The sequence below is a fragment of the Rissa tridactyla genome, chromosome 16 (assembly GCF_028500815.1).
Source record: "Rissa tridactyla isolate bRisTri1 chromosome 16, bRisTri1.patW.cur.20221130, whole genome shotgun sequence".
Classification (NCBI taxonomy): Eukaryota; Metazoa; Chordata; class Aves; order Charadriiformes; family Laridae; genus Rissa; species Rissa tridactyla.
The window spans coordinates 2,434,898-2,462,459 of NC_071481.1; the positions used below are offsets into that span (position 1 = coordinate 2,434,898).

The following is a 27,562-nucleotide window of genomic DNA, read 5'->3' on the forward strand; positions in this document are numbered from 1 at the left end:
TTCTATGTCTTCAGCATATATCTGTAAAAATAGCAAAAGTCAACTGGGGCAGTTTGCACCTTTAGAATGAGTGTGTGTATATGTGTATTTTGTACATATATAGCACATATGTCAGTGTGTGAGCGCGTATATTTGTGTGTTGGTGTAAGTACATCATGGCAACATATGGGGATAGATGTTCCTACAAATTTGACCATTAAAACAAGTAAAAATACAGTGGCAATCCTCTAAAAGAATCATTACTGAAAGAACTGTATTTCTACAACTACACTTGCTCACTTTGATCCCATGAAAAAGCTCTTTGCTGTCAGTGGTTCCAATATTGCAAAGAAGAAAAAGAGGAAGAGTATCACCGACATATTTTTTCTAAATTCATTAGGTTGTTCTCTTTCTTACTTCTCCTTCTACCACTACGCTCCTTTTTCATGAGCTCTACGGCCAAAACCAGTAAGGTGACTCCCCACCTTCTTCAATGCAATTGTGATGGGAATATGTTTAGCTTCAGGATCTCAATATTTTTTTCTGAAAAAATCTGGTGATCCAGGTATATTATCAGAGTTCTGATTATCCCTGAAAGAAATTAACTGTCCCGTTCATTTCACTGGGCATTGCATAGGGATATTTATCCAATTGCTGAAATCATCTTGAATGATCAAGGTTTTATACTACAGATTAGGATAAATAATGTCATGATGAATGAAAGAAATACATAGGGGGAGTTTTCCATCACCACCATAATAGTGCCTGGGTTTAACAAAATCCCATGTTATTTTCACAGGACTGATTTAGCTACCACTTTGTGCCTCTACTTCAGAAAAAGAGATGTTCTAAGATCCATTCCCACAACATCCTAAAATAAATGTGTAACTTCTCTCAGATAAATAAATTACATTTGCTGTATTCGGGTCTTAATTATATCCTCTATATTATACAGAATAAGGACAAATGCTAGGTCATTCAGCCTTGGTTTTAGTTGATTCTGCATACAAATACATATTTATGCAAAATAGGCTGTTACATATATATATACATGTATATATAGCTACACCCCCACTCAAGATTAATAATTCCTATTAGCCAAAGGGAAGAGGGGATAAAATAATAATGATCAGCCGTATATTTAATTTCCTACAATTCTAGCAGAATATCCCAAACTCTTTACAGTCAATGGCAGATTAAAATTGCTCAAGAGATAGAATAAAAAACAATTAAAATTGCTATTAAAACATCAAAACAAAACAAAATAAATAAGCTGCCCAAATCTGTCTCATCTAATCCTCTTGAAAATAATTAAAGCTTTCCTTTAGCTACTGGCTTGGATCTGTCAAACATTCTTAAAAAGATGGCCTGTGATACTAAATTTTTCTTAAGCCTTTTTGTCACTCTACTAAATTATTCTCTCTCCTCACTCTGTACGGCTGCAGGCACTAGCTTTTACGAAAATACCCATCCTGTGGTCTGACCTTGCATTTGGAGCTCAGACGGATCATCAGAGACTGCGTGGGATCGAACCGTGCTCCAACGCGACGGGGTCAGAGTGACACAGTTTGGAACAAACTTTCCTCTTTGCAGTTGTGCACACAAAGCGGTGGTCGAGCTGGCAAAGCCATGTGATAACGACCAACGGGGCACCTACTCAGTATCTCATATCATCTGACCACGCCAGTCTATCAAAAGTTGATGGGCTCCACCCACATCTGCACAATTTTACAAATAAATATCATTTAGACGTTATTACTTATTAAATCATTAGTTGTTATTATTACTATATTAACAATTAGCAATTTTTGAATTATTTACCCTTTCTCAAGTAGTAAGCAAAAGTCACAACTTCGAAATAATAGTTTACTATAATTAAACCCAGAAACCCATATTTCAAAACCTGTCAGGTATTTTTCTTCTGGAACATGTAACAGGTGTGACTTCTTCCTGATCATAGTCATCCATGCTTTTGTAACTGCTACCATAAAATAATTAGCTGGAGGGCATGATTTGATGGGATTGAGGAGAAATATGCTCAGTGATTTGGGCCAAATAACAAGTTTTCATAGTCCTTTATCACCTGAGGATTTTGAGAGCATATCAAAAAGACATTATTTAAATTTATTTTACAGTTGCACTGCATTACCTTAATATTCTTAACAGATATTCTTAACAGATCATTTTCTAAACAGGACAGGTGGTTTTACTGCCAGCAAAGTAAAGATGTCATATTGTCACATATAATTTTTAGAGGCAAAAAAATGTACCACATGGATAATTACTTTCACTCTCCCATGATTCCACATAAACAGCTCGTGAAAGACTGTTGTGGCAACGTCGCCAAATGTCTCTAGATATATAAATTACACACATATGCCTATTTTTATAAATGAGGTTTGGGAATATCAGTAGCAATCGCATTGTGGGAATATTTAGCGCATTTCAGATGTTGTACTGTACTTGCACTGTACGAATGTCCCATGGCCCCAACACAAACGTGTCTGTATTTAATAAATATCAGTATAACCACAATGTTAATTTTCCGGTCACCTAAAGAGCTGGCTGACAAATCTAGCTTTTATCTGTTTCCAAATGTTCTGTAGAACACCCAGTTCCTCCCTCAGTCTGCAGAGATTTTCTTGATAACCATGAAGTGCAGTGTGGCCAGACACTTTGCCCTCTTTTTCTCTTCTCCGTGCAGCAGATTTGGGATGAAATTCCCCACTTTGCCCCTGAGCCAGGGCTAGTTCCAGGGCTGGAGATGACTGTCTCTCTCCAGATGTGTTGCTGTCAGTGGAATGTTCCCAGGTCGTTCCTCCCGCGGCAAATACCCCCCTCATTCTTTCTTGCTCCGTCGGTAAGGATCTCTCATTAGGAAGATGCTTATCAATGCTTTGCCATTGTTTACAGTCCAGCATTGATCAATATATACCCAAATAGGGGCAGAGAAGTTGTTTTATGTAATCTCATAGGAACCACGCTGCAAAAATTAAAGATTCCATTATTGGCATGTCTTCCTGCCTAAAAGCTAGAAAGCTCCATATATGAGCTGCTGTCACCTTGGAAACGTTTGGAAAAGAAATACCAACCGCCTGTAGAAGCGCAGTACGGTACCGTAGAGCAAACCGAACTGTCCAGCTCCACTACCTTTCAAATTGATCAAGAGGGGGTACTAAAGCAACTTCACCGAAACGCCTCTAAATTTAACTTCACAGTAAGAAAACAGCAGGATTTTGATTTAGACAAGCTCCTTCCGTTACCCAGCTTCTCAGAGACACATCACTGGTGGTCAGTGCCTACAAAATCTAGAAGAGTGGCACCAGCCGATGCCTTTTGGTAAATCTCCTGGAGCTTAAAGCTGGAAGAGATTCCCTGAGTTTTAGTTGATGGACGTAAAGTGTGGATTGGGAGAGACGAACTTGTCTGGGGAGCCAGAACACAGCATCTTCAGAGGAACTGCAGATATCTGCTTTCTTATCTATATGGGAGATAAAAACCTGGATTGCCTGTCCCTAGTGACAAAGTATTACCTGACACAAAGTCATGACCGGTGGCTGTGAAGCCATCGCGGCCAGACGTAACTGGCGTGTGCACTCTGAAACGACTGGTGCTGACTTTAATAACAAAACATCTGGTATTTCTGTATTAAGCTGGATTAGCAATTTGAACTTCATTCCAGTTCAGAGTGAATATTACATCAACATTTCCTACGGAACGCCAATTCCATTCCTAATCATCTCCGAACGCCAAGTGGTTCTAAGCCATCATGGTTCGCAGCAAAATCACCTGGGCTTTTTTGACTCAAGTGCTGGTTAGGATTTTAGGAAACTTAGAGGTTAACCTTGGATTTATTTATTGCTAAAACTACAGTTATCATTTATTTGTTGTTACTGTTATGAAAATCATCCAAACAGTTGTAAACTGAGACTGAATAAATACCATGAATAAAAATATCACAAGAAACTGAAAATCAGTGATGTTACCAGGTGTTCTTCCACATGTTTTCTTGAGGGAAAAAAACGTGCTTGGATCTTTTACATCCTGACTCTAGGAGTGTGAGAACTGGCAGGTTCAGAGTTAACCACAGTTCTATCTATTCTAGATCTGCCGAGAGAGCTATACAGTTAATCACTGCATATTTTTAGCCTACATCTTGTAGCTTTAATCCTGCAAATGTCTGTATGTAATTTGTTTTATGTAATTTGAATAGATGCCATAAAATCAAGATTCCACCGTCTGTAGAGCTGAAAATGTCCACGTATTTCTAAAGAATCAGGACCTATAGCACAAGTGTAGAACAAGGAATTGGTCACTGTGAGTAATATATACTTTAGAGGGTGGGGACTAATGGAAAGAAATACTTGGATTAGCAGCATGTGCTTATATCCGTGCTATCAAAAAACCAGACCTTACTGCTCATAGCAGCTGTAAAACATTACAGAAATATTGCTTACAATTGAGGAACATTCTCAATGAAATAAATCTGAAAAAGCCTTCCATCTCGATGTACGGATCAGCGTGCATTTCAGTACAGAGCTCCGCTTAAAGAGTGATGTCCCAATATTTTAATAACTGAGTCACTTTGAATCTTTGAATAGCTGAATTTCTCTAGCACGTCATTTAGGCCTAGTGCCAAGGATAAGGGGACAAAAATCTCCTTTTCCGTGCATCAAGCTGCACTGCTCCTTAACTTTGTCACGGTAATAATGGAATAGAGTAGAAAGGAAACCTGCTTAATTACCATTTAAGAGCTAAAATCTGGTAACTGAACGCATGGTAGCAAACACGCGGGTTCAGGAGATTCCTCTGAAGAACAGAGCCTTCCAACTGAGACACGTTACGACTACAGACATTTAGCTTTACTATGTAAATTACTGAAATATCACCTAAATACTTTTCCATTCAGTGATTTTGTGCCTACTTTAACGATTATTGAAGTGCTACAAGGAGCCTCAAAGGCTGCCGTTTCTGCTGAAGCCAGAGGGAGTGTTCCCAGTGTGACATTGGAAATGGGCAGCACCATCAGTACACGATTTTTGCTGTAATAACCTTTAATTAGTAACTAATGGTGACATCCTATTGTCAGAATAGCACAGGCGCATTTCTGAGAAGATGTTTAAAACAGCTTCATTCTGGATTGAAACTCAGAAATCTTCATCTGAAACGTGTGTACTCCGACCTCCGTCTGTCGGACTCCTGCGTTGCAGAAACTCATGCGCATTCACTACGGAGTTGGGGTTTTTTTAATCACGATGCCACCAACTTGCTTAAAAATTATAAATGGATGCAGAACAAATAGCAAGCTGAAATTTTGGTGAAAATTTCACCCACGTGAGGTGCCCAGGACAGGGGAACCAGGTGCCATGACTGCTCTCGCCCCTGTAATTAGTCGCATTAATAAAATGGAAGCCTTAATGCCACTGTAATTTTGAACTACCAGCCATCCCTTTATATATTACAGAACATGTCAAAGGCTCACAGAAACGTATAATAAATCTTGCCAATCAAAACGGGAAAGATGACACGCCTCATAGTGGTTCAGATTTTAATCTACACGACTAAAAATAAAATAATCCATCAACCAGGGCGGAAAAAAACCCAACCAACAAAGCACCAAAACCCTGATCAAGTGCTCAGCTGGGTCAAATCTTCCTAATTCATTGGCTCGAGTAACCCCCGAACATCCGCCCCGCGCTCCTAATTCCGCGGATTTATACGCGTGCATCTCCCCTGCGGAGTTCATCGCGTAACTCGCTACAGAGGGATTCATCCGCCAGCGCCCGGCGGAGCCCGCCCCGGCACGCACCACCCCGCGGGGCAGGGGGGGGACACGCCGGGCCGCGCCGCTCCCTCCGGCGCCTGCGGGCCGTCGGGCTCTCCGCGGCGCCCCCGCCGCGCTCTCCGCCGTGGGTCGCTCCGTTGCCGTGGCAGCCGGTCTAACGGTCGCCGCGGAGGTGGGCGGCGGTGAGGTGGGGCTGGGCTGCGGGCTAAGGAGGGACGGGCGCGGCGGGGAACGGCCCGCACAGCCCGCCTGTCCGGCTCGCCGTCGCGGTGGTCTCCGTGACCCAGCCCTGGGCGGGGGGCAGCGCTGTGGGCCGCCGGGCCCGGCTCGCTGGGCGGGCGGGCTGGTCGGCCCTCTGGCCGTGGTCACCTGAGGCACCCCGGGCCCGCAGCCGGCCCTGAGGCGGGCTCTGGTGGTTTGCGCAGCGGTGCCCTGTGCCGTGTGGAATTGCTGGGGTACGGCGGGCACCCAGGGTGGAGATGGTGTTTTGAGGAGGGGAGGCTGAGGTGCTGTGTGGCTTCTGTAGCGTGAGCAGTGGTGGAAGCAGTGGGGCTTTCACTGCCTGGCTTGTGATGTCCTCATAGGAGGCCATCGGGCCTTCAACCATACTGTAGATCTTGGCCTAATTTACTCAAAGCTCTGGTGATGTGTGAGCCAGCACAGGCAGGGTGCAAGAACAGCCACAAATCCATGGATGAAATGAAAGAGTTAAATTTAATCTTGATACCTTGCATTGGAGATGGATTTGCTCTACCTGACAATGCAGTGGCTTATCAGAAAGTATTTGGGCTGCTATTGGTGCATTGGCAGCTTATTTTCTTTGTGTTACTTTTTAGTGCCACTAACATCTTTAAATTAACCGTTGCCTAGTGTAGGAATTCTGTCTTAGTTTTAAGGTCATTCTTATCAGTTAGCTAGTTTATTCCACGCTTAAGATTCCGTGGTGTGTTTTCTCTGCTCCTTTAACTAGAGAAAATAGGTACCGGCTTCTAGTATGTTTTTTGAGTCCTGCGAAAACATTTGCATAGATGCACTCGAAGCTGAGCCACCACCTTCATTAAAATTAATCACATGTACAAGCCTCTGTATGAGTAAGATCTTGATGGAATGCTCAACCATGTGGTAATAACTCATTCTAGATGACAAATAGAATTTACTGAATCTAATAAATTGTATCAACATTTGAGAACAGTTTACTTAACACTGAAGATAAGACACAAGAGCAAGTAGTGTTTGTTGGAGTTGTTCCCTGATCATTCTAGGTAAAGTGGTTGCCTAAGTGGATAAAATATATTCAGAAGGTTTATTTTATTATTGAACTGATTGTTATTAACAAAAAATAAAAAACATGGCAATGTCCTTTTCTTTTTAGAAGAGATTCATTAAAGTCGATAGTCCAAATGCGTGACTAGTACAAAGGTGTGTGTGATTGTATCAAGTTGTTTCTCATGTGTTAAGTATTTACTGAATTAGTATTAGTTAATCTCAAGACATAGTCACCACTATTGCAAGTTCTGGGGAGATTATATATATAAAATGTGCGCTCTTCTCTCTCTTAGCCTGGTTGTTTTGAAAGAATGGTCAGTATGGAAGATAAGGAGACCAGTTATAGTGAGGAAGAAGATCAAAAATCTCCTCTACCGTTTCTGGAGAAGAAAGAAAAAGAAGACAAAGCCCATGGGTTCTCTAATGGGGAAGAACACTGGGAAGGTGAAAATAATGAACTGTTTTGATAACTTACAAAGGCCTAACATTAATGTGTCTGCTAATTTAGTAGCCGAGAACAGTACAGTTCTAGGGTTGAAAGATACTCCAAGTAAATGCAATGATTCCAGTAGGTGTTCTCTAGCATGACGCTACACAGCTGTAACTAATCCAAATCTAACACATTATTTCAGTACTTTTTACCTCTGTAAGGCATTTTGATTCAGTTATTGATATTAAAAATCTAATATTTGACTGTATGGACTTGATTCAGTGGCTCATAGGTAGGCATCTAGTGCTCCAGACTCTCTCGTCTGGCTCCAGAATGGCATAGGTCTTCTGTAGATTCAACTCTATGAGGATGTTGGGTACCCTAAGACATCTAAACTGGCACTAGATACTACTTAATAGGCAGTCGATTTCTCTAATTGTGTTCAAAAGTATGTTTCAGTAGGTTATGTGAGAAAACATATCTACTGTTTTGTAGATTATCATGAATACTGATCTTTATGTTAAAAAGAATTCTTTGGCTGTTCTTTTCTCATTGTCGTTTTCTTGATCATGTAAATACTTAGCAGAAAATGTCTATCTCCACAGTACAGTTGGACAAGGTAGTATAAGATAAACATATTGAAGTGTTGGCCAAAACCTGCCAAAACATTAGCCCCCCGTGTTTTTTGGTGTTTTTTTTCCCCACATCCATTGGCTTGTTGGTGACACTTCCATATTGAAAGCAGAGAGCGTTTTCCTGGTTTGGTTTGCAGGTGCATGACAGTATAGTCCTGTGTGGTTTGGCAAGTGGATTTTTTTTATATAGGCTGCAGCAACGCTATAAAATGTCGTCTCTGATTCTCTGTGTTTTGACTTGACAGCAAGTATACTGGAGCTTTGCATTTTAAAGCTCAAAGCCTCTATTTAACTGTTGTTTTAATGTCTATTAGAATCTGAGCTTGAAGAAGAGCTGGCTGGTGGTGGCAAGATGGGAAGCAAGGATGCTTCTGAAGGAGGTGGAGACCAGTCTGATTCTAGCATGTAAATAACTTGGTTTGTCACCAATTCTAACAGTATTTTCCTTTATGGCATTAGTTTACCTTTTCACAATAAGGTTTGGTTAATTCAACTATGCATTTTTTTGTCAAATTAGTCATAGGCAATATAGAACTTTCCACAAAAAATAAATTAAATTGGTTACTACTGTTAAACCAATGAGTTGAGTAAGATAAAGGCAGACTCTGGACACTCTTTAATCTGAAGCCATTGTAGGTGTGTACATGTTAACGTGGGCCAATGAGCTTTCCTCAAAGGGGCATTCCACTAACCAATTTACACTTACAAAACCCAGCCAGCTCTTTGTAATAATTTCATCTCTCTGTACTTGTAAAACATCAGGAGCTGTTGGAAAAAGAGAAATTTGTCTGCTGAAGAATGTCAGTGTTGGATTGGAAAGTTGTTTAATATATACAGTTTTGTACCACTATTTAAAGTCAATTAGCGCAGAATTAGTATGATGATAGATTAGTACTATGTTGATTTTTACAAATGTTTAGGCAGGCCAAAATGATAAGAGAGATTAACTCACCCCACAAACCGATCAGCTGTATATAATATGTCTTAAACTAGTTTAGAGTGTTCCCTTTAAAGTTTTAAACTATTGTTCAGGGAAAATAGAATTTGCAAACCCACAGACATTTCAAAACAAAGATATATAATTAATGCATTAAATGTTGGTATAAATGTTCAACATCAGATATCCAAGTCTAAAAATCTTGGCTTAAGTATATGCATGTAAACTTCTTGTATAGATTATGTTAATTTTCCTCCCCTTATTTATACTGGTCATATTTGTAACAGTTCTGCTAGAATAAGAGTAAAATGGAAAACAATTAACCCACAAAAGTCTAAGTGGATGATGTACAAACTTCATGTAACTTTTCAATTTCTCAATGTTTTTGTTGTTAATTGTGTGTTTCAATTCAAAGGGAAAGCTTGGAACACTGTTTGGGTGACATTAATAATATTCAGTCTATGAAGTCTCTGGATAGAATTTGCGTATTAGCCTTACAGAGGAACCTAAAAGAGCTCAATGACATAGCCAGAGAAAAGGAACTCGCGGTCCAAAAAGCCAGGTTAGTGTTTAAGCAAACATAATCCGTCAGCATAAATCGTCGTCAAATACTGGGATACTGTATCTGTTATGAATATTAGAGTTTATATATTTTTTCATGAAAGTTACATGATACAAACACTTGTTTAATAGAATATATTCCATATATCCCCAAACCCTTGTAAAGAATTAAGGATCAAGGATAGAAATTAATTACATACTTGAAAAATGAAGCACAGCAGTGAATGTTAAAGAAGAGGTGTTTGGTCTGGGATAATTAGATGCTAATTCCTTTCAGTGATGTCTTTACAATCCTGCTGGTTCAACATCAAGTGGAAACATCAAGTGGAAAACTCATTTTAAACATTTTTTTTTTTTGACTGTGATTGAAATGGTATGTTAGAATTGATGAGGTTATTCACATACTTTAAGATAAGCACCTGCTATGAGTGTTTTGCTATGTTAAGGTCACAAAGATGTTCTTTAGCAGCAAATATATCTGAAGGAGATTAACGTAAAAAGATACCGCTTATGCTTTTGTCATTTTTGATAGTATCTGAACTCTGGATGAAGTCAGAATAAAGTTTTGTTACGTTTTTTTTTGTATTTTGGGAGAAAATGCTTGAAATTAACAGGGGCTTCTGAAGAACCTTGCAATGAGACCTGAAAAGGAGAAGTGGGATAGTGGTGGGGAGTTGGGAGGATTGAAGGAGTCCTCACTGTGAATCTTGCCCTCAGAAGGAAGAGTTTCATGGGAAAAAGTAAAGAACTTACAAAATATAAATAACCTGTTTGTTTCTTGCAGAGACAAGCTGAGTACCTGTCAGCTGCAGATCAAGATGCTAGCAAAGCAGCTGGAGCGTGTAGACGTTGAAATAGAGAGAGAGGAGGAGGCTGGCAATGTGTAGGTAGAGAGTATTTCTGGATACCAAAGATTACAGGCATCTACTATGATTGTCTGTGTAATTAATGAGATAGACTTTCCTGTTTTCATCTCTTCATGTTGTTGAACAGTTGCTAGAATTTTTGAGCACATGTATTAAAGATGTTAATAGATCAGTGATGAAACCCATTGCCGTTCTCAGGTTAAGATGTGGCTGCGTTAGCTTGGGAGGCTATTCTGGTAACAAGGGTATTGCACTTTCAGCTGGTGAGCAGAGCAGTGCATTCACTCCCGTGTTGGTGAACACTAATGTTGCAGTCACTTTCCAGCTGACGTATTTTCAGCAATAATTCCTTCTTTTGAAGTAAAGAATAATGGTGCATTGCCTCGGGAGTCATTGGTTTTTCATCATTTCTGGCCTAGAGGTAATATTCTGTTAGGTAAATCAGTGCAGAAAGAGCTGGAAACTTAGGAATGGATAGGAGAGAGGCATGTATTTTAAAATGTAACAACAGGTTATTAAATCAGCCTATCCCACTACTGTCAATTGTGTTTATCAGGGTCTCAATCGCGTCTATTCAGTATGATGAGCCAACACCAATGTGCTGCGGCAGTTTTAGAGGTCATGGTTTTGCTTCTGGTAGCTATTACAATCAAGATTTATATATATGCCATTTCTTTTTCTGTTTGTCTTGTGTTGTGAAATGCATGAATGCCTTTCGGGAGTAGTCCTGCATACAGGAGCTGTTCTGAAACACTTTTGCTATAAAGTGGGAGGCAATTTACTGTACTCTTCACATTTGGTTTAAATAGAAAGAAGTGGGTGGCTTATGTACCAGGAGCCAGTGTATTGTGAACAAACTTCGCAGCTGCATTTTATGACCTGTGTTAATCTTCAAGTTAGAATATTGATGAATGATAAAGGTAGATTAACTGCCAAAATGGAATAGCTGCTTAAACAAAAACAGTGAGTTGAATGCTAACGAGACTCTTGTGATGGGTGCTAGTACTCCCTGTTCAGGATCTCAAAGAGACAGTCCTAGTAACAAAAACCAACAAAGGCAGAAAAGCATTGTAGAATTGTGAGATCTAAATATGCAGAAAAATAGCAATTCTCACAGTCTATTATATTTAGCAAGTGGATAGTGGAGTAAGAAGACTTGATAAATTTCTGTCTTGTGAAGCTCAAAGGCATCACGTTTTAGCAATAATGAAAATACTGGCTGCCATTAGCATTACTTACGCCCAGTACAAAAATTTCAAAGTTAGAATAGTAACTGCAGGTAGAGGATCCGTTTCCAGTTTTCATTTTGAGGCAGGGCATTTATGCTGAATGTAGTCAGTTCACTCTCTGTTGATTCTGTAGGGTACTGTCTACTAGTTTTCTGGGGTAGAGGAGAGAGAACAAACAACTGCGTGGCAACGCAGCCATTGTAGGCAAAGTACGTGGAATAATATAATGACGTTTTTAAAGCAAAATCACTCTAGGGTCTCTAGGTTTGCCTAAAGCTATTTTCATTAATACTACTTTTATCAGCTTGAGAATTTAATAGTCATGTTAAGCTACTGGTCAGTGCTTTTGAAACAAATACTCCTGTGTAAATTTCAACCATTGTGTAATAGTTTAAAGCTATGCCTTTGAATGAAGAATGGAGACGAAGTAAGAGACTGCATAAATTAGTGAAATTCTAATACATAAATCTCAGCCTCAAAGCTATTTTTTACTGTTGGTGATCTTGTTGTGAGGGAATTTTTTTTCAACCTTTATTAGTTCCAATTTCTTTCTGATTGTTTCTTTTTGATGTTAACAGCGCAGTCTTGTCCCGCCTTCGGGCAATGCGCAGACGACTGTGCACTGAACTGGAGAATGAGAAGGATTTTGAGTTTCAAATTTTTTTGACACTAAAAGAAAACATGTAAGTAGAATGAGAAAACAGTGTGATTGGGAGTCAATCTTTATTATGGTCTTCATATGCTGCTTAACGGGTTCAGAAGTTGATCACTGGAGAAGTTGCTTGTAAATACTGAACTCCATAATTTGAGGTCATGGGAAGTTGACTGCAAGGCAAATATCTTGAGAGCAACTTCTAGCCTGAACTGTGTGGCTCAGCTCCTGGGTTAGTTTTGCACACACAAATGAAGTTTTGATTTTATTTGGAGTTGTGGATACATTGTGGACCTAAACAGCCCTTGTTTTAAATGGAAAATAAGCTGAACTAAAGTAGACCTATCTATGACGCTGATCTCTGAATAAGCATAAACACTTCTAATTCAGGCCTCTTAGTGTTTTTTATAGGGCGTAAAGGAAAAGTCTGAAATTGAGAATGATGGAGACGTAGTGGTACTGTGTATTTTTATGCTAAGCTAATATTGCTGCTTCTAATTGAGCATTCACGCATACTGAATTATTTATTTATATAAGACAGAATAAAACTGTCTTTTGCAGAAGGCAACAGATGAGTGTGTTTATATTTTGGCACCAAAGGTACAACTACTAATGCCACCACATCAAAGCAAGAACACAAGCCCAAGCTTATAGATGTGATTAACCAAAATACAGTATGTTCTGCTGCAGTGTTGTATAATAACGTTAAAATGCTTGACTCATTTATTGTGTTATTAGCAATAACTATATTAATCTGTTTATACGTATCCCTATCATAACTAAATTCCTTTAGTAAAACACGGACGAATAAAAGCTATTTTTCTAAACTTTCTTGTTTTTCTTGTTTTCTTCTGGGTAAAATGGGTATTTGAGAAACAGAAGCTTAAGCTTTTTTTGTTTTACTTTGACTGATATTTTTGATGAGTTTAAAATGAGATATGCTATTGGATATGAGCCTTAATCTGAAAGATACAATACCTGTGTCAGTAACAGCGTATGATTTACAATATAATTTAAAGAAATAAAATAAAACATGGCTAGATCTTTATTTTCACCATAGAGTCTTACCTACTTAGTAGCCTTAAGTGATAGAATGTCAGTATTTCAGTGAAAACAGCTCACACTTTGTTTTAAAGGCTTGAGATGTGGCAGATGGAAACCGAGCAGGGAAAATATGAAATCCTCCATGAACAACTTAAAAAATATGAGGAGGAGCTAGAGATGCAATACCAAGAACGAGCCAAAGCGCGGATTTGGAAGGAAAAAATAGCAGCACTGCAAGCAGAAGAAAATCAGTGGTCTAGAGAAAAGTAAGCGCCTATAAGTCAGACTCTGCTTCCTTTCTCCATGTTTTTTTTAGCCAGTTCACGACTTCAGGTGCTGAGATTACCTAATTCAAATACCAGTGGTATTATGTTTCTTAGCTGGGTGTTGCTTCAGGAATATTTTATGAGGAAATGGAATTAAAATAAGAATTGCCCACGGTCTTGCAGTTACGCAGGTAAAGATTTCTGATATATGAAAATAAACTTGGTAAAGACAAAAACTGTGGCTGCTTTTTGTCTGAGGAAATGAAGTTTATTAGGTCAGACTAACTGCATGTGTCTGCATTGTTGCTGGCCGCCAGGATGTTAATAAAGTCCCCAACCCCACTGTTAAATATCATTGTTTTGGAGTCAAGGTTTCCATAATCCTGCTGCAACTCTTGGCTTGCCTGTGTTTTGTAGAAAAGAAGAGGAAGCCCAGAAAGAATATGAAGGAAAGCATAAAAAAATGCTTGAAGATGCCGAAAGGAACCATAAAAAAGCAGTATGCTTCCTGAGAAAGAGCATGGCAAGGTTATTGTTCTCTCCTTTTCTGTTGTTGTACGTTCTCTGCTGTACAATACTTTATCCTTTAGTCTTTGAAAAATAGTACTTTTTCTGCTACGTTTATCTTCTCTCACACTTGGGAATCTTCTGCCACAGGGCCAGTGCTGTGAAGCATTCAAATCTTACGTGGCACAAAAGGACTTGGAAAGAAGAAAACCCGCTCACTGTCCTAGTGTGGTCTGCAGGTTCCCTGTAGCTGAAGGGACTCTCTTTTTGATGAGATGCAGAGGGGTCTGACTAATTGTAGGCGTTAATAATGATTTGAAATGTTTTGTGTGTGTGTGTCAGTAACTGAAGTAGTTACTTCAAGGTCTGGACCTTGCACTCTGCCATTCTTTACTCCCTCTGAAATGTTGCTATCCAGCAAAATTGGTTAATAGGCCATTTCTTTGTGCTCCTGTTCTTTTGTGGTTGATGGTAAATTAATGTTATGTAAACATAACCATAGGTTTATGTTTATATAATTACTGTGGTGTTAAATTACCTTGCTACTAAGGAAAGAGTTAACGTTTGCTACTTACTTTTGCTTGTATATGAGAACTTAATTGAAAAAATGATTGAAATAATTGTACTGTTCCTATGTTGGCTTATTTTTCATTAGATGGCATGTGCAAATTTGTAATAATTAAGAAAAACAGGCAAATAGATTATTTTTTTCCTTAGTAATGTATCAAATATACATCTTACTGATTTTTTTCTAGTTTACCATTATATTAGCTGGAATAATCTCAGATTTGATTCATGCCCACATATTTCTAGCTTTTAGAGTTTCTAGGGTTTATTTTTAGTATAGGTGCAAGTGGTTGGCTCATAAAGTTCACTACGTAATTGTTTAGATATTGGTTATATGAGCAACACCTGAATTCTTGCTTTATTTTAGCGACTAGACATATGTCATAATGTGGAACACATTCTTCATATTCAAAATTAAAAAAAAAAAAAGTTGTTGAGCAAACTAGTTGAAAGCCTGTTGGCACTTGTAGCTTGAGAGGCACCGTATATAGAAGAGTCTTCCAACTGTTCCGCTTTACCCACACCCAGTATCATAGTAAACACAGAGGCTTACAGGAAGAATGGTGACATTGACAATTACTACTTGTCAGGTTAAACATTCTAATACCAAAAGCTTTCCAGGATATGAGCCTGAAAGATTTTACTTTGCTTACAGAATTCATGAAAAAAATGCCAAGGAAGAAGTGAAAACTCAGGAGCATATGGAGAGAAGGATACAAGCTGTGCTCTCCCTGAAAACCAGCATCACTTCCAATCGGGTACTGCTGCTGTGCTTAGACAGGGAGCAGAGAAACTGACTTGCTAGACTGCTAGGGTTTAATGAAAGCGATTTCGGTTTTCATCGCAAAATTGTTATGTGGTGCTGTCAGATCACCAAGCAAAGCTCTCCTGAAACTGGGGGGAACTTAACTATAGGCGTAGTGGTGTTAAATTTGTATGGGCAGATTTTGGCCCTTCTACTTATGTCGCTTATTCTGTCAACAATTAGCTTGTTCTGGTAGGGTAATTCTCTTGGAAATAATGTATACTACAAATAAGTTCTCTGAAAACTCGGCCAGAAGAATTTCTAGTTATTTGGATCCCAGTGCAGAAATACTTCATATGGAGAAAACATATGGAAGAAAAACAGTTATTTACAAATTTAAATAATGTAAATTAAGAATTTCCGAGCTATGCTACTTTGCTCTTCTACTTATGTTCTGTAGAATCTTGAGGAATGTTCTTAATTTAATACTAACTTGATTACAACTGCATCTTTGCACATGGCTTCATTGAGTAGCATTTCAAGGGAGGGCTAGAAGGGAAAAAACTAGCCCTGACCTACTCAGAGCTTTCTGCGTCTCAGCGCACCATGACTACTGTGTATATTAAGCCCAATAAATTCTACTTCAGAGAAATCTACCACAAATTTGTACTTCGATACAGGGACCAACACTAGATTCTCTGGTTTATATTCTTTAATACGTGAATCAAATATGTAACTGTGGTTTGTATGGCTTGCATAGGAAAAACTCCGAACTCTCCAGGTTTGGAACAAAGCAATGGCCTTTGAGGCAAAGAAGCAGGAGATGCAAATGAGGGAAGCTATCCTGGCAAAAGGAGGCAATGTTGCCAAGGAAATTTTTCTCCATAAACGACTGCTAGAGCATGAAAAAGAGAAACAGTAAGTATTCATATCAGTCTGTAGAGATCTGCTGGAAATATCCAGCTCTAAATTGAATCCGTTTCACCTTGCTTTCTTTCTCCCTTTCGCTGTTTCCCTCTGCAGGCCAAGGGAGATCGCATTTTGTTAGTCTTGGTGGGAGCTGTGTCATGTTTCTCACAGCAGTTCTTTTCTAATTTCACCTACCATCCTGCTAATCTGCTGAAGAACTGCTTAGTTGTTTCTCCCAGGGTACTGCCTTTCTCCTTTTCTGTGAAGGGACATTCTCAGTTTTCTCTGAGTATATTTCTGCCTAAATATATATTTCTGAATTATATGCAAAAGAAAATAACTCTTTAGTCATTAAAACCATTATGTCATTAATTTGTATATCACTATAAAAAGATGCTTAAAGAACTGATCATAGGAACCAAGGATGACTTTATACTTAAGGCAGAGCGCGCTGGGAGTCAGGATACCCTTCCTGTGTCTTTGTAACTGTGATTAACTTCTTTGTACCCTGATCTTCCAAAAATACGTTACAATGTCATTTATCTGCTGCAATAGGGTATCAGGAGGCTAAACGCAGACATTGAAGTCCTTCAGTAGGCAGTAGCCTGTATTTAAATGAGAGCTGATATTTTCTTTGCTTCTATTTAGAATCAGTAATTGTTTATATGGATTAGTTGAAGAGGTGAAAGTCTATATTAAAAGTGATCATTAGCGTGGATAGTATTCGTTGCAGAGAATTGTGTATTAAGCTGCTGGCGGTAAAACTGAGATCAAATTATCTGCTGTCACTTTTGTCACACTACCCAGTGTGTGATGGAATTTGTAATTGTACGTAGCTTTGAATTCATATCTTCCAGGGTCAGTACTTATGTCTGTACCTTTAACCATTCTTCTTCCCTTTATTAAATCCACCGGATTTCAGATAGGCAGTTGTCTTTAAATAGCTAACTAGGTTAGGAAAATTATGTAATTATTTTATTGTTTTCAGTAGCAATGACTGGTATGCTTTGTCGGCTCCTCAACTTCTAAAACACTGTAATTGAGTATGATTAGTCCACAAACATAGATAAAAAGCCTCTGAATTGCCTGGTGCCTTGACACAAATTACCCCTCCACCCAATTTAAAGACTTGCTATTTAGCTTAAAGGCTCAAAAGAAACTGGACTGCAATTAATATTACTAGTAAACAGCCATAGTTGGTTTAATTTTTTTTACAACATTGGATTACAGAGCTCATAGAGAACGGCAGAAATCAAGAAAAATTGAGATTGTATCTCAAATTTTGCGAGAAAAAGCTTCTATTCGCAAGCGGAAAAAAGGTCAATCCTGTACTAAGGCAATTAAGGGTGGTGGTAAACTTGAGGATTCTTTACTGTGGAGAATGAAAACATGGCAATATATTGAGAAGACCTGCAAACGTTCAGCTGGAGCAAGAGCACAGGTAAACACAGGCCTATGAATTAATTGTCTTTAGATTTAGTTTTTGTTAAATGTGCAAGGCGTAGCACAGGCTACAACCGAATGCCAGAGAGTACAGAACAAGCACGGAGTAATTTCTCCATTAGATCTCTCAATTACTGTTAGCCTCACTTTTCTTTATTGTTGATGCTTGTATGAATAGAGACATTGTCCTGTTTGGTGTGGGGTGTTTTTAAGGGCATTTGTAAGAAGAGGTGAACTTTCGAATAAGTGAATTGCAACAGACATCAAAAACCATGCAAAGTGCCCTCACTTCCAGTTTAATTCCTTCATCCCTGAGTGAGGGTTCAGAGCAGTTTGTCAGCACAAGCGAAATGTTTCCACTGTATTAGAAAGGAGACAGTGGTTCTCTCTAGACATCAGCTTCCTGGATGGGGTTTTTTATCTGCACAGTATTCCAGGGAGTTCTGGCCTGGAAAATGGTGGTGGAGTGAATGGAATTCCCTGCTGAAACTAGTGGCTTCATACAATCTTTAGGTATTTAAAAGAAAAGGGGTGAGGGAGAGGTGTTGGTAGAAATAATCCTACCAAACAACAAAGTCCTTGGTCATTCTGTGATACACTAAATGTTCAAAAACTGCAGCCAGTGTTCCCTCACCTGAGGACGAGTTTCTAGCCTCCTATAGTGTACGGTTAGCATCACAGAGACGTTTTTAATGTGAGATTTTGTCTGTATTCAGTGTCTTAAGAAGGGATCAACCTAAGTTGTCATCTTTGGCCTCTGAGCTCTACAAAGCTGTCATTTTTGTATTAAAAGATCTCCTCAGAAACACTTAACTGTTGAAGTAACTGTCCTCTAGTAATTTTTAACTGTATCTTCAAAACTTCTGTTCTTTCACAAAAGCCGCGGTGGTCTCCATCAGCTTGTTCCTCAGCTGGCGAGAGAACTGCTTCTGTAGGAGAGATTTCTGGAGAAATGGCCCATGATGTGCTCTGTGAAAGTGGTGAAGACGAGGAAGAGAGGGACAAGACCCTAGTGGAACCAGAGTTCCCGGGACTTTGGAGTCAGGAATGTGACTTGAACAAGGTAAATGTTATGATATCTCTTACTAGAAATAGAGAAGGAAAAAAAAAAAGTGGATGAGATCCTTTTGTAATTGATTCATTGTGAAGTTGGTCTTTACAAAACTTTGACAGTATCCATAAAAGTATTTTAATGGATTAGAAAAGTTTAATTTTTCTCTAGTAGTTGTATATATCTGAAGTGATGACACTGGCAAGTGCTGTTTTAGGGACCTTCCTTAAAAACAATAATTATCTATTTTGCAGTTAAAATGCAGACTTTATGACATAGACGTAGAGATTCAGATATGAGAATATCATCAGAGTAATTGCTGTGTGACACTGCTCTTGTAGTGTTCGCTTTCTTAGTACTGCAGTTTCAGTTCAGGGGTATGTGAAGATGTACATCACATCATGTTCACTTGTTTGTGTTTAAAAAAGCTAAACGTGACTTTCTGTTGAGTTGGCAACACACATTGCTTTGTGTGGAAACAACTTTTTTTCATACCATACTAAGCAAAGTACAGTACATCTTCTGGCAAAGTAATAGTATTCTATGCCCTAAACAGAAGTAAATAGTACACTCTTATAGAGTGGAACTGTGGAGTTAAGATATTAAGTGTTATCCAAGGCATACTTGCATATACTGCTTTTTTGAGATGTAGACGACCTTTAAAAGCAAACTTTATAATCAATTAAAAAGAAATAATGTCAGGACACATTCATATACTTGCATGAAAGAAGCACTGGACCGTAACTGAAATGTTCCAGTGAAGTTAGCTGATTTTTTTTTATGATTTTTTTTATGAATGAGTATTTGTTTAAGAAGTTGAGGAAGGAAAAAAACCTCTTTAAGTGCAGAAGAGCTAATACTGCCATGAAAAACATTATGACGTAATGTGGGATGATGAAAAGCTACGGAACAGACAGCTGAGAATAGATTAAATTCTTCATATAGGAGCTGGGAGGCTGAGTTTGATCTGGAGAGAAACAAAGGCTGGACAGATACTAAGAGATTCCATTCGCAGACTTTCTACTTTGAGCTACGGATTCTGTGTTCACACTTGCAGTCACAGGTGGTTTTTACTGATGTTCCTTATTAGATATCCAAAGAAGAAATGGAACCAAAGCAGCTGGCTACAAGGGTAGAGAAAAAAGAAATTTTGGAGAAAAAAATGGAGGAATTCCAAAGTGGGATTTTTCGCAAGCAAATAGTGTCTGGTCGTGAATGTAAGCGACGTACTTTCTATAGTAAACCAAGCTGCATTCATTTCAAGGTTAGTGGCCATTCTGCATGGGATCTATAAAGATGATGTATATCTCTACTAATGTATATACCGATGTCTTGGTCAAAATTCTGTTGCACTAGGAAGAAAAAAAAAATTATTGTTGTCTTTAATTGGTCTACTTCTGCCTACTTCTCTGGTCTTGAAAATGTTGCTAAGTGTGGTGCATCAGACAAGGCTTCTCACTGCATCAGAGAAACAGGCTGCCTGCAGGACGCTCCTTGTCTGTGTGGTAGTGACTGTGCCCAGGTACACAGCTTTCATGGCGCTCTGCTTTTAGTAGGAGCTGGGGGCCTGTGCCTTGCACAGTTTAAATTGTTAACAACTCTATTAGACTATGGATGTGACATAATGTCTCCGACATTCACTGCAGGAAAAGACAGAGCAGCTCGGTGCGTTAGCTGTGCACAAACCCGGATAATGGTGCCCCATCCATGAAGCATGAGTTCCGGGCTTTTAGGCTGTATGTTTTGAAAGGGTTTGTTGGGAGCAAGGCAATGCTTTGTAGGTTTTTTTGCACGCAGGCCTGGGATCCCAGTAGTATGGTAAAAGTAGTTGGTTTTGTCATTACATGTGTAAATGCTACTTCCTGTAATTGACACCACCTGGTATCTTTGGTGTTCCAAGGATTTTGATGTTGGTGAAATCTACAAAAAGAAGATACTTTTGATAAACGCATCCTACAGTGTTAACTTCTTCAGACTGGTGGGAATCAGTGAATGGCTCAAGGACTTCATCAGTATTCAGTAAGTAAAACTAACTGTAGACTCGTTGCTTGTTTTACCTTTGCACTACAACAGGAGGTGTAAGCAAATTCTGTAGCAAATTAAATACATTTCAGTAAATACATCTAAACTATTATATTCCATTGTTGTGTGATAAGGAAAGGAATTGTCTCGGAGCTGAGAAGGAAGAGGCTTTACTGAGCCCGAGCTGCATGTCACTGGTTTCTGTAGTGGCGACAGCAAGGGTCCAGTCCCTGATCTATGGGCAGCGATACAGACCTGGGGTAACTGCCAGCCCTAAACAGGCAGAAAGCTTTTTTCCAAAAATGCCAAACCCCTTTAAAAAGGGGAAAAGGATCTCTTTGTTATAAATTATCAGTGACAGACAGGCGCTATATTTGCTGATAAAAAGCAATATGGTTAAAATGAGCATTATTACATCTCCATGCAATGGGAGCCTATTCTTAGTGTAGGGTTCTGTGTGTGTTTGGCAGCCTATGCTCTAAATCATAAATAGTTTGTCAAGGTAACATTTGAAATTCCTTAAAGTCTTTCTTGGGAGAAACTGCTAGTGATCTGTTCTGAAGGTCAGTATACACAGATGCTTATTTCCCTATTCACATAGCTCCTGAATTCTGAACAGCTTCTGTTTTCTGTCTGAAAATGTTTCATCTTGCTTTTGTTTGGTTTTAATTATATTTTTTTTATAAATTTGGGATTAGCATGTATGTTCTGTGTTTCAGTTTACTTAGGTATTCCCGAGGCTCGCAACATTGAGTTATCTATCTTGTCTAGCTTCCTTTCTCTTTCTGTCAGGCAGAATAGGTCTCCAGTAGGGCCTTAATAATTTCATTTCGAGTGCAGCTGTGAGATTTCTTGTCTTCTGATGGGCATTTTACTTGCATCACAGAGACCATGAATGAGGCACTGAAATAAGTGGCAGTTTCTATTCAAGATAATTTGGATACAGTTTGCAGCACACTCTAATCATTTGCAGCTACCTTCTTTTTTTTTTTTTTTTCTTTCCTCTTCATTTCCTATTTGGACAGGGGAGATGTTACAGAGCAGCACACAAAATGGGTAGTGGGAGAAGGCTGCTGCCTAGTTGGTAAAAAAGGCAATTGGTCCACCCTGTTCTTGATGATATTATTGAGCCTTGGCTTCACCTCTTTGCCTACAGTCTGGCTGTCTGTAGCATGAAGGCAATAATTCTTGCCTTTTAAAAGCACTTTAAGACTTTCTGAGTAAAACCTCAATAAAGAATCAGGCTTTGTGGCTTTGTAGTTTTACAATTGCAGCAGGGCTCTGTAGCTTTTCATTAATCTGTCACTCATTCTGACTTTTCTAAGTCATTAATCCAAGTAAGGGGAAAAAAAAAATAAAAAAACCCTGCCACTGTTACCAGAACAGGAGCTGGATGTTTCATACATAGCTTTAATTTGGAGTTTTATGTTAATTATCTCCATAGTTTCAACCCACCTGGCAAAATGTCTTCTGGAATGTCTTGTGAAATAGTGGTAACGTTTAAGCCAATGGTAAGTGCACCTGAATTCTAAATTACACAATGCCAGTATAATCCACTAGTCTGAATAAAAACATCATTAATTTGATTTCTTCACTGTTAACAAAGAAACAAACTATATTTCTAGAAAAGGCGCTTTTGTAGTTGGACACCTGTGTGCATGCTCAAGCTCTGTTAAATTGTAGTAAGGCATACGTAGGGGCACACTTCAGAAACATGCCTGTCGTTAAGTGTTCTTGGAGTATGTTTTGAAACTTGCTCCAAACGAGAAGATTTATAATATTGCCCGGCTAAAGTTAGCCAGGCAGTTACCAAAGACTGTTTTAAAGTGGAAATGTGGAATCTGTAGAGATATATTTTAATGTTACTCAGAGAATGAGTGAAAGTATTTTTCATCAGACCACATGGGCTAGATCCTTGCAAATGACTTAATTTGGTTTATTTTATTTTTTTTCCTAGATAAATGAAACTGTGGAAGGAGAAGTCATGTTTATGGCACAGACTGGTCCTTTTTCTGTTCCATTGAAATGTACAGCCAAGAGATGCATTGTAAGTGACTCTTTTTAAAGTTTATTCAGTGTCAGTATAACAACAGTAATAGAAAATGTGAGATAGCATCATCATCTTTTTTATTTTTTTTAAAATTACTTCCTTCACAGCTAAGAGCAGCTTTGGCTTTACGGGCCAAAAGAAATTATAGATGAGAATATACAATGCTAGAGGAAAAAGATTATGCAAGGAGATGCGCAGTATAGGAATATAACTGGCAAACACAAAATTGGGGCTATACTGGAGGCTTACTTAATTAACAAAAATGTAAAAATAACTAAGAGGCTTTCAACATATTAATGTCTTCCTGGAGTTTGTGATGCTACGTTTCAGTAAATTGAATGAGTAAGATTGCATGTAAAGTTTCCTTAGTGGACTGCACACCGAAACTTTTGTGCACAGGAAAATGAATCCAGAATAATCTGCTACACAGAAAATAGAAAGGGGGAAGTAACTGAAAGGCACTGCACTGTAATTATTATATTAGCAATCTAGCAAAGTATTTAAGGATGCGCTTAATTTTAAGCCCTTGAAGGAAGATAGAACGATTTCACATCAATATTTCATACTTAAACCTGACTATGTGGATAGGACTCTGGTTTTCAGTTAAGACCTTGAAGACGAGAATGCGCAATGCCATTCTCAGCAAAGCCAGCACATGCATCTTTGAGAGTTCATACCATCATTGTGTGCTAATTACATGCAGGAGCTCCCATTCTTTATACCCTGGAAGTGGGAAGAGTTCAGCTGTAAGGAGGATACTAGCAAGCAACCAAGTTGTCTTTGTCTTTTTGATGCTTGATCTTGAATTACAAGCCTTTTGTTGTTATATATCCAGTAACAGAGTCATTAAATTCTATACGAAGTAGTGTATTACTTTTTAAACACGTTGTAAACCGTGGTAGCTCACAGAAACAAGACGGGATGTGCTATAAACAGGTATGTAGTCAGTATGCGATGGTAAATGCAGCTAGCTTTTCAGCTTGATGCTGAAACCAGTAAAACCATTTTACTGTAACACAAGAGCAACAATGTTGAATTGGTGTGTAAATATTACCGACTTCCAGAGTTACTACCTGAAGACCTACGCAAGCTGCTGCTGTGAACAGAATTTACCCTGGTTTTTCCATTGTCATATATTGGACTGAAAGGGAAGTGGCTCAGTTTAACAAGACAGTGTTTTAATGAGTTGGCTTCTACAAAAAGGCAGAAGGATATCCCCAGTTCATGTTGCTATTTGATACCGTCTTTGAAATGATAATAAGAACTTTAAAGTCCTATTCTTGAAAAGGTGGATGCTCATTCAATTGACATTACTGACTATCTAGGACAGTAGTAATTAACAGTTTGTCTTCTCACAGCTGGCACTAGATAAAGAGCTCATTGACTTCGGCAGCCATGTGGTGGGAGAGACAATTTCACGGACCATCAACCTGACAAACAGTGGAGCTTTGGGAACAAGATTCAAAGTTCAGACGTCAGCAAGTGACAGTAGTAAATGCAGAGCAACGGCAAAATCTTCTCCTGGAAGAATGGTAGGTTCAAAAGCATTTCCCTAAATTGATAGAAATGTTCTGCCGTGCAAAGTGTGGTAGAATCATACAGAACCATAGAACGGCTCAGGTTGGAAGGACTTTGGAAGATCATCTGGTTCAACCTCTAGTAGTTTGTTTATGTTTGGGTTGGCATATCTTAGTATAATCTGTTAGACCCACAAATATCACAAAACAAATTTAAAACCAGGTATTTGGGGGGGAAACCAACAATAATTTTTTTTTTTACATTTTAGTTATTTATGTCATGATTCCTATTTTCTCTGCATCCATGAAAATTAGGAAGAAATACTTAGTTAAAAGAGGAGATTCTGACAGGGTAATTTAAAATCCTGGCTCCTGGACTTCAGAAAAATGCAAACTGTTGCAAAACTAACAATAGAGTAGTGAGAATTGGGAGCACTAGCCTGTGATCTTCCTTTAAAAATTCAGAGCTGTTCAAATTTCCTATCAAAGAAGGACAGTCACAGTTATAGACAAGCTGTTGTTAAAAGGGAAGGAATCTTCTTAGTCAAACTAAGAATTGCATTGAGGGCTGTTGCCGGAAAACTATAATAATAAACAGTGTTAAAACGGTGTTAAAAGATTGGAAGGAAGATCTCTCAAATCAATAGTGGAACGAATGCAAATGATTGTAATATTGTGTTTGCTGGAATGTCCTGGGTGGGAATGAAGCAGAGACTGTTGAAGAAACATGCCAAAACTCAGACACTTTGTGCAGAGCTGACAAACTGGGTGGTGTTATAATGTGAAAGAGTTGCAAGAAAACCCAAGTCTGATTTACAAGTCCTTGATAAAATTGGAGCTGGTGCAAGCTAGATAAACAGTCACAGTAGAAAATATTTTTTCTGAGTTTTCTAACAGGTTACTCGACACTTCAGCGGCTGTGTTCCTGAAAAGAAAGTCAGCAATAGTCTTGTGACACCTGTAGTTGAAAAGAAGGACCAAATTTGTGCTGACCATGGTGAAGAAACGCCCTGCAGCGCAGCCCAGGAGGAGCAGCAGAGGGCTGAGACGAGCCTGAGCGGTGGTTCCACAGGTGAGATGACTACTGTAGAAAAGCGGCAGTGCAGTTTCCCAAGCCTAGCTTTATCCATTTGTAGTTTCCTGTAATGAACTGTGGGATTCAGTTTGCAAAGTTACTCAGTAAATCAAGAAGTTTGTCATTCTAGTAGTAATGTTATATTTCTTTGTATGCTGTCTCACCCAAAATGACTAAAAATAACGTACTGACACCATTATATCAAAAGCAGCAGAGAATCTCACTTCTCATTAGCGATCAACAATTCGGTCTCAGAAGAATACAGAAGCCGAGTAGCTTACAGAAACTGCAAAATTGTTATCATTCTTGTCTCAGCAACTGAATACCCACTTCTCAGAATAGAAATCCACATGACAGGTTTATTTTTGTAGTCTGTAATTCTAGGAACAAGGAAGCAGAAAGATGAACCTCCTCAGACATTTTCCATCTCATTCCTAATGTTTACTATGTGCCTAATAAAATCCAGAAAGACTAAGAAAGACTTTCTTAATTTCTTTCTTATCTGTATTCTTTAATATTTCTTCATGATATTGATCATTCCAATTGCAGGAAACTAAAAGTTCCATGAAAAGGTTGTGGGTGGTTTTTCTTTTTAAATCTAGGATCTGTATTGGGAAATGGAGTGATTCCATTAATCATGGTAGCGGTCTCCACACAACACATACCTTTAAAGATGTTTTCAGACCTTAAATAAATAAATAAAATAATCCATTGCTTTGGCACACTACCATATCTCATGACACCATGAGCTTTTTCCTGGTTGACATGGAGCAAATGGTTGCCCACCGATTACTGTCATACAGTCCAGAGTTAACTTCGTCTCTCTCGTGATGCGTTAATTTAAGGCACTTCGAAGCCCTGGTGGGACACTGTTTAATTAAAAGGTACTTATTATTGCAGTTGTTTGAAAATAAAGCGAAGCAGCACTTTCACTTGCTTTGCAGAGCCTCCTGACTGCATTGCTTTGTCCCACTGAAATTGTACTTGAAGCCCAGTTTAAGCTTTCAGCTGAATTTGCATTTCTTGATGTAACAATCTCCAATATATACTTTATCTTACTGAACCATTAATATTGTTACTGTGTCGTGGAAGGCTCAGGTGCCTAAGGTGGACTTCTGGATGAGGGCAAAGTTGTATGGCCAAACAGAAATTTCCTTCTAGACACTTATTTCCACGTCATTGGTATACATTATTTGATTTGCAGTACTGACCAAAATCAATGTACTTCTGCTCTGTTTGATATTTTTTAGTGAATCTATACACACATCCAGAATTTTGTGGGGGTTTGTTTGTGTTTTTTCCCCCAGAAGGACTTGGTCAAGACGTATTAAATTCCAGAGCAGCTCTAGACATGGGCAATGCACATAATTTAGTAGAACTTTCTGCTGAAGAAACACCAGTTGAAATCATGCTTGGAAAGGTAATGAATATCCTGAGATGCAGACAAGGTTTTCACTAGTCTAAGCCTACATCAAATAAATTGCTTTGGCTCTGGTGGGAAATGCTTAAGCGCATGATCAATTTCAAGCCCTCTGGACTTTGCTGTGTCACAGTTAATTCTTAAAATGAAATCATATGACACTTGCTCTTTCTTTTGACCTATAAAGACTTATTTGAGCTGAGATTCTGTAGAGATTTACATTTGCCATAATTTAACTCTTTCTCTTTTCTCTTTTTTGGTCAAACTGATTTTTCTGCTGTGGTGTTCTGTGGTCATACAAAGTCTAGTGACAGTACAAAAGGAAGAATGTCTGGGAAAAGTCAGACTTCAGCCATATTAAAAAGTCTGGGGACGAGAGCCCAGATACTGGTTCATATTAGCATTTATGGCTTCTGCCTACGCATGCAAAAGGCGGGGAGACCTAATGCTGAAATCAGTGGAGTTGTTGAGTGGTAGCACAAGACAGATTCTCCATGGTTTAGTTATATGCTCACCAATACATGATGGAAACACTTTGGTAAAGCACATTATCTAGCTGTCGTGCAGTGAAAGGAGGCTCTCAGTAAGATCCTGACCATGTCTGGT

At 38.7% G+C, this 27,562-nt stretch overlaps 1 protein-coding gene and 1 long non-coding RNA gene across 4 annotated transcripts in view; both read left to right on the top strand.

Moving 5' to 3' along the window:
- Positions 1-4,148, top strand: part of LOC128918236 (uncharacterized) — a 37,465-nt gene extending 33,317 nt beyond the window's left edge. The window contains exon 3 of the long non-coding RNA XR_008469473.1: positions 1,425-4,148. This is a non-coding gene — a long non-coding RNA (uncharacterized LOC128918236). The remainder of the gene's footprint in view (positions 1-1,424) is intronic.
- A 1,711-nt stretch (positions 4,149-5,859) lies between these two features.
- Positions 5,860-27,562, top strand: part of CFAP74 (cilia and flagella associated protein 74) — a 44,974-nt gene continuing 23,271 nt past the window's right edge. For 2 of the 3 annotated variants that reach the window (XM_054222172.1, XM_054222174.1), the window contains exons 1-19: positions 6,007-6,219; positions 7,324-7,474; positions 8,410-8,500; positions 9,448-9,594; positions 10,378-10,476; positions 12,267-12,371; positions 13,477-13,650; positions 14,068-14,178; positions 15,380-15,482; positions 16,230-16,387; positions 17,609-17,819; positions 18,702-18,884; positions 19,963-20,136; positions 20,773-20,891; positions 22,339-22,405; positions 22,852-22,941; positions 24,303-24,476; positions 25,359-25,533; positions 26,844-26,956. In XM_054222172.1, coding sequence (XP_054078147.1) covers positions 7,342-7,474; positions 8,410-8,500; positions 9,448-9,594; positions 10,378-10,476; positions 12,267-12,371; positions 13,477-13,650; positions 14,068-14,178; positions 15,380-15,482; positions 16,230-16,387; positions 17,609-17,819; positions 18,702-18,884; positions 19,963-20,136; positions 20,773-20,891; positions 22,339-22,405; positions 22,852-22,941; positions 24,303-24,476; positions 25,359-25,533; positions 26,844-26,956 — 2,427 coding nt within the window. In that variant the 5' untranslated portion in view covers positions 6,007-6,219; positions 7,324-7,341. Of the gene's footprint in view, positions 5,952-6,006; positions 6,220-7,323; positions 7,475-8,409; positions 8,501-9,447; positions 9,595-10,377; positions 10,477-12,266; positions 12,372-13,476; positions 13,651-14,067; positions 14,179-15,379; positions 15,483-16,229; positions 16,388-17,608; positions 17,820-18,701; positions 18,885-19,962; positions 20,137-20,772; positions 20,892-22,338; positions 22,406-22,851; positions 22,942-24,302; positions 24,477-25,358; positions 25,534-26,843; positions 26,957-27,562 lie in introns of those variants that run through there. The other variant, XM_054222173.1, reaches the window with a different exon arrangement.